The following is a 7,715-nucleotide window of genomic DNA, read 5'->3' as shown; positions in this document are numbered from 1 at the left end:
ATAACAGATATAAATATAAAACCACCATCATTATGAGAGGTAAAAAATCTAATCTTGTTATCATCTAGTAGCCACACTGATAATATATATATATATATATATATATACACACACACAAATATAATTACAAGACCCCTGCTACTGATATTAGCTCAGAGTCTGAACAATGCCATTGATGACTAATTCGTGGATTATGTACAGCTGCTGCAGATTTTTTCAATGCATATTCGTGAACTTGCCACCAATCATGATTTCACGTTTCTTTTAAGAGTTTGCTCTTAAGAGTTTCAGCCTCAGTATCGGCTTTTGGAACCTGGCAAGCTGAGATCTATCTCATCCATTTCAGCCGCATCCCTGTAGTCAGTAAGCTCTTTAGAGATGCGGATTCGTGTGTAATTTGAGGAGAGTGTCACCATGAAATGGATCTGCAAAGGAAAAACAATTTAACCAATCTCAATCTCAAACAAGACAGAATTCATCAAAGAAGGAACAACTGTTAAGTCTTTGATTTATTTATTTATCTGAATGGTGGTTTATGCCGTACTCAAGAATATTTCACTTATAAACATTATGGTGGGTGGAAACCGCTCTAGGTGAAAAAACCTGACTATCCGCAGGTTGCTGGCAGATCTTCCACCGGAGAGAAAGCCTAGATGAGCTGGACTTAAACTCACAGGAACCGCATTGACGAGAGGTTCCTGAGTCATTATGCTGTGCTAGCATTCTGACCACTCGGCCATGAAGGGTTAACAGTTTGTTATAGTCTGTTTTAGATCGTACGTAGACATTAATGATGGCATCTCCTCGTAAATTTTAACTGTTTTTGATTTTCAAGCCAGGGTATTTTGAATACATTGCTTCCAGTCTGTCTACCTGCTGATCATAAAAAAATTTCCAGTGTTTTGCTTCAGATAATGTTTCTTACCAAGCCAAGCACAATGAGGACTGCACCTGCGAAAGCTGCACAGAAGAGCGGCCCTGCTTCAGCCACCTGTAATACACAAAAATTGTAATCAAGTAATAAAGTCAGAATGTTGTGACTCCCATAACTAATGACCAAAACAATTCTCCACGCAAAGTCCCCTTAAGTGCTGAAGTGAAATGTCCACATCACGTTTACGTAATGGTACCTGTACATAATACATACATGTACAACTTCTGAACTTCAATGGCAGTGCTTGCATAGTTATCACGTTAAATCATACAATATTGGTTATATGTGCTGCATAAACAAGAGATTTATTTATTGATAGGTGTTTTACGCCATACTCAGGAATATTTCACTTATACGAAGATGGCCAGCATTATGGGAGGGGGGGGGGGGGGGTGGGGGAGGAAACTGGACAGAGCCCGGGGTAAACCCACAACCATTCGTAGGTTGCTGGTAGACCTCCCCATGTATGGATGGATGGTAAGCCAGCAAGAGTTGGACTTGAACTCACAGCCACCGCATTGGTGGGAGGTTCCTGGATCATAAACAAGAGCGGTGATCAGGTGATACACAATAATAATCACAAACATGATCAAAGGTAATAAACAATTTAATTAATTAGATAACATTTAATTAGCAACTGAGGGGAGGGAGAAGCATGGAGTAGAAATAGACCAATGACATCAGGCTCTACCAAGGCGTCATAGACTGATGGAATGTATAAGATTTGGTTTCTATTCTTCGTTTGTTAATTTATCCCCTTATGTTTACTGTTTAATGGTATTACCTTGGTCCTTTATCACCTGATCACTTCTCTACCTGCATGTCAATATCTTACTTATGTCAGACACCTTTTATCTAGTTAATGTATATACAGTACCAGGCATGGCATCAAGTCATGCCATACATGCCAAGTGGCAAAGTTTTATATCAGTTAATTTCTAAATTTTAGCACAGATATTAGTTCTAAAAGCAAAGAACTACATTTCTCTCAAAGTTTTCTGATATAGTTTTGAATATGAATATGAATATGAATATGAATAAATATATATAAGATATGAATATGTTGTTTATTAGATGGATTAACCATGTAATAAAAAAAGAAACTAAATATTCCTGCTAGAATTACATGTATATTGACTAAAACATGCAGACCAGGTGTCCCAAAAATTAGAAAAATTAGGTGTCAGATAACTGCCAGATAACAATGTCAAGAAAAAAAATCAATACACAGCAACACTTTCATTTCAATTATTTAGTTACTTTTAAAAGTACACGAAATCATTTTCCTGGTAGATCTGAAGTTGAGCCAAACTGTGCATCAGTTCATTTATTACACACAAAAAAAAGTCACTGAGAAAACAAGTAACAGAAGGTAATGTAATACTCACACTGTCACACATGCGCTTGAGATCTGACATGTCACACAGGTGGTCCTTCCCCTCGGGCTGAACACCTGGGGGATAACTGTGGTTTCTATACACACCTGTACAGGTAAACAACCAACAATTATACAACTGATGAGCATTTCATATCACATTCCACAAACTATTATGTAAGAGATACAATACACAGGTGGATAAAACGGGGAAACCCACTGACTTTAAACCTATTGTCGATGAATGCAATACAGAAATGTACATCACATTGGTGGGAAAATATCGCTTTTAACAGAAGTTAGACTACAGATACAGTGTTGGGCATACATGTGTCATCCACTGGTAATTGCTACCAAGGCCCCGTGAATAGTGTAATTACGGGATGTAAATGCAGTTTGGGATACTGTTTACAGTGATCGTTTCACTGAGACTCACATGCTTTCTTGAATTTTAATTCTATATTTGCAAATTACATGCTAAAAAAAAATCAAAGTATCCAAGGCCATGTTAACCAGAATTCTAGCAAACTAGTGGAACGGGTATATGCAAGAAAGGAAGGTACCAATTTATGATAAGTAAGACATCAGACATATTTAACCTACACATATATTTCATTTGACTTAATTGGTTTGGTTGTCAAGTGGGTGTGCAGCAGTTCTATATCTCTTTTTATTTCATTTGTGTTTTACGCCATACTGAAGAATATTTCACTTATACGACAGCAACCAGCATTATGGTGGGAGCAGTCCAGGCATCTGTTAGAGGGAAATACGATCTGGGGGGAAGCCAACATGAGCTGGATGAACTTTTAGCGACTGCATTGGTGAGAGACTTCTGGGTCATTGCTGCCAATCAATTCTATTTAGGCATACTGACAAACTGTTACTTTTTGAATGTGGCATGTCATTGAACATGTCTAACTCGAATACATCGTTGGTGTCAGAACTGAGATTCATTTGGTTGATTGATAAATTGATGTTCAACATCATACTTGAGAATTTTCAATTACATCATGCCCGGGTTCTGCCTGGTTTCCTCCTACCATAATGCTGGCTGCCTTCATACACGTGAAATATTTTTGAATACGGTGTAAAACACCAATCAAATAAATAAATAAATCAATTTTATCATGACAGCCATTTTCATGAGCTGAGGAAATCAGCCACCAGTGTCTGTGATAAACAATTGACTTTCAGCAAGTTACTGGCCATATTTCCCTTGTATGTCATATAGGTGGAAGAGACACTCCAGCAAACTTCATTTCAGACCACACAAAAGAGTGGCTGTTTCCAGCAACCTAGACCTAGGGAACAATTAAGCAAGGGAATCTCGAGAGATCTGTTTTGAGAGACCATAAGTGGCCAATCACTAGATCCTGCTGAATTTACACTGAGTTAACCAGTTTACACTGCGATAAATGCTAAGGTTAATGATAAAATTAATGCAAGGCACTAGGCACATGTAATGGTTCCTTAGAGTGATAACTGAAATATGCAAACCTACACGTATCCAAGAAACAAGACACAAGATCATGGACACCTGCTACAGGGTTTCATACAAATATCCCAGTTACAGCTAAGCTTAACATAAAAGTAACTGGTACATGTTTCACTGAGGAACTAATCACCCAGCTTGACAAAAAACCATGAAACATTACAGTTGAAATAATTTTGTATTAGAGTCACGCGCAACATCCTAATGAAAAAACATGTCTCGGGATATCCAAGAGTTGATACCTTCAATTGAACATGAATACATTGTAGACCCAGATGACCTGTCATTGGATCTTTACTGGAAAACCGTATAACTTAATAACTTCAAACTATGTATGCATGCATGAGTTCTTATGGCATACTTAACAGTTTTTTTGTCATGATGACGAGAAGTAATGAGATATGAAGCATCATGCCACAGACACCAGACATGACACCCAGCCAGTCACATTATAATGACACCGGGCCAACCAGTCCAGTTTCCTTGCTCTAACCTCTTAGTGCGGAGTGCCAAGCAAGGCAGCATGAGATGACTTACCATACTGTGTGAGGTTGAAGCAATAGTGGGAAGTGCCTGGGTTTTTGTTGTAGACTTCCACATTACAGATGGAGTATATACTGACATAGAGGATGATGGGGATGACTGTGACGGACATAATGAGCAACCAGGCCAGGTTCAGAATGTAGGACATAACCATGAACTGAAATCACACGCAAAGATAGTCTCCTTAATCACATGTTAATACAAGAGGTAAAGCATAAGTGTCAATATGCCATACACGCCCAAGAATACCACCGCCAGTCATCAGGCTTTTACCTGACAAACCTCTCGAGGCCGGTAAAGTCGCAACCAAACCAGTTGGACCTGAATTTGAACCTGTGACCTTATTGGTCAAGGGCTGATGACCTGTCACAACACTGATCCTACATAACAATAGCCATCTCTAATATTTCACTCACAACATGCATTTATAGAGACACATAAATGTCATAAGATCTGAAACATTTTTCCAGTAAGATTTCATCCTGTCTTCAAAATAAACTTTATCTCAAAACTCCTTTCTCAAACCAACAGAACCCTCATAATAAGGCAAAATGTGCAACTTAGTTATGGACCAAATTTAGGCCATTTATTATATAAAATATATATGTATTGTAAGAGATACTTTTTTTTTCTTAAAATATGTTTAAAATAAATTATAGAAACACAAATAGTTTCAGTCATAAGATATAATACTTCATCTTCAAGATATACATCTATCTTAAGTTTACAACTGGTGTGTCAATGCAACACAATACCCAGGTAACAATGTTTGTCACTGTAGTTACATTCACACAATCTTATGTACTAGTACTGGACATACTATGGGAAAAGTAAGCCAATCATTCAGTTAGGTGTGTATTCGCACATTTAAATCTGGAAAGTTTGACATTCCCTTCAAGAATATGTATCAGTACTCACAAATGCTGCTGATATATAAAGCATTTCTCTCAGAATATACAGTAACCCTGTAATTTAGGAGTGTATTAGGAATTTTAAAACAGGAATGTTTAACTTTCCCTTCAAAAATATATACTCACAAATGCTGCTGATACTCTGCCACCCATAATGCATTTCTCTCCAGAGTAAACATTGCGTCGTGTTGCTCCTGTTGCCAGGATTCCAAATATTAGAACAAGGATGGCAAAGACAGCCATTACAACACCGATTACCACAAACACAACCTGTACGGCTTCCACCCTGGAATCAGCAGAGTATTGCACTCAGTGTTCAATTCTAACACATCATTGAGGCCTACTGCCTCTTCTTTGACTTTTACACAGTGTAACACAAAGCAAATATTTCTAGCATCTAAAATTATGTCTAAGATCCATCTCCTTATACAGCCTAGTATTTATGAATTAGAAATAAATAATCAGACCTTGCAGTTCATCAAATTCTACAGCTGGATATCCATAGATTAAGTTTACTAGTATCCAGATTTTCCTCATCACTACTGGTTTTGTCAGCTCACTACTGATCACTACTGGTTTTGTCAGCTCACTACTGATCACTACTGGTTTTGTCAGCTCACGACTGATCACTACAAGTTTTGTCAGCTCACTACTGATCACTACTGGTTTTGTCAGCTCACGACTGATCACTACAAGTTTTGTCAGCTCACTACTGGTTTTGTCAGCTCAATCCTGATCACTACTGGTTTTGTCAGCTCACAACTTATCACTACTGGTTGTGTCAGCTCACTACTTATCACTACTGGTTGTGTCAGCTCACTACTGATAACCTGACCACCATTGGACATATATATAAGGAAGAGGAGAGTCAAGATCATGTACATGTTGTGTAGATATTTGTGAAAATGCTTCAGGGGTATCTCTATGGACATCGGATACCCGGATACTCATCAAAGTGCAGGGCCTGATAATTTAGTCAATAGGCTATAAAGGTTTAAAGATCTGGGGACCAGTGAAATAAAAAATGTGACTTCTAGAATGTATTAATTTCAACAGTAGAAATAAGGCGACTATAACTGGCATTTGACTTACCATTGCACACTGAAGCCAAATAGTTCCCTGAAGACGTCTTTAATAATAAGTTGAAGTGCTGTGTACAGGGTACCACAGAAGATTGCCACGCCCACAAACACAATCATGGTGGCAATTAAAGACGCAAATGGAGTCTTGCCAATGCATTCCATACAACCTGTAATAAGTAGACAAGTATACATAAGATGTAAGCATACATGAATACCACTGAGTACAACTTGTGGTATGTGATTCGAGGCTGGGTCACAACTTGAATATGTAGAAATACTTCAACTGAACTCATACTTCTGCATGATCTTCAGCACACACTTTTGTCACTGCAGGTGAAAACAAAGCAAATTTTAACTCGGGTGAGATAAGCTTTTAATAAGATTTTACCATAAAAAAAATGAAATACATACAGCTTTTACATATAGGTACCATAAGTAATATTAATTATTCTTTTTCAAAAAGTAATAAAAAGGTGCCTAGCCTTCAAATATGATAGATTCAATGTCCCATGGTACTTGAAACTTTAGGAATCGACAAAAATCAACATTTCGCCGGCCCATTTAGCACCATGTAATTTATCAACCCCACATCATGTTAAGTTAGCAAAGACTTATATAACCTACATGTAAGCCTATAACGTGGAGTGGATTTCAGCATATAGGTGGTTTGCAACGACAACCATCTTTGAGATAAGATTGAGTATTGCCCACTGTGTGTCTATTGTTAGAGGTGTCTTAAGGTGGCCACAGGCCCTAGGCTAGCTGGTAAGGGCAATACACAATACTTACCTCAAAGATGGCTGCCACTGCAACTATCTATACATCACAGTTGTTTCTGAGGTGTCACCATGACACCTGCCAATATTAGGCCATATTATTATTGGATTCTGACATTTACCTGATTCTGTTTGTAAATGAACTCGTTAATCTGTTCACTGAACTATAGGCCTATATTATTGGCCTACCGGTATCTCATATAACAGTCAGGTCTCAATGTTATATTCACTTAAATCTACCACCGAATTCGTCCAATGCATAAAACTGCAGGTTACCACAAATATATCTTAACGTTAATTGCTGTGCCTCTCACCTGTCCGTGTTGTTGTTGTAATAGCTATTCTTGTTCTAGCTATAGTTATTCTTGTTCAGAAATTATTTTAATGATACAATGTAGATGTGTAGAAAGAAACATTGTTACAACTTAATGCTACATTATCACTTGTCTGAGTCAGTGTATCTGGATCTTACCCATCTCGAAAGTTGTCTCAACGGTCTAAATCATAACAGATTCAATTTTTGAAGTTGTCGACTCCTCCAGACGTGTTTAACTCCCCTAGAACTCCCCGATGAAGTCATCACACCTGTGTGATCCTAA

At 37.8% G+C, this 7,715-nt stretch overlaps 1 protein-coding gene across 1 annotated transcript; it reads right to left on the bottom strand.

Annotated features, from left to right (window-relative positions):
* Positions 1-279: 279 nt before the first annotated feature.
* Positions 280-7,706, bottom strand: LOC135474000 (proteolipid protein DM beta-like). The gene is made up of 7 exons (XM_064753976.1): positions 7,589-7,706; positions 6,351-6,507; positions 5,385-5,544; positions 4,342-4,504; positions 2,323-2,417; positions 926-991; positions 280-425 (listed from the first exon to the last, which is right to left on the bottom strand). Exons 1-7 carry the CDS (start codon positions 7,590-7,592, stop codon positions 294-296), a joined length of 777 nt encoding a protein of 258 aa, XP_064610046.1. The 5' UTR covers positions 7,593-7,706; the 3' UTR covers positions 280-293.
* Between the last annotated feature and the right edge of the window lie 9 nt (positions 7,707-7,715).

Source organism: Liolophura sinensis, chromosome 8 (genome assembly GCF_032854445.1).
Source record: "Liolophura sinensis isolate JHLJ2023 chromosome 8, CUHK_Ljap_v2, whole genome shotgun sequence".
Classification (NCBI taxonomy): Eukaryota; Metazoa; Mollusca; class Polyplacophora; order Chitonida; family Chitonidae; genus Liolophura; species Liolophura sinensis.
This window is presented reverse-complemented; position numbering and strand designations above follow the sequence as displayed.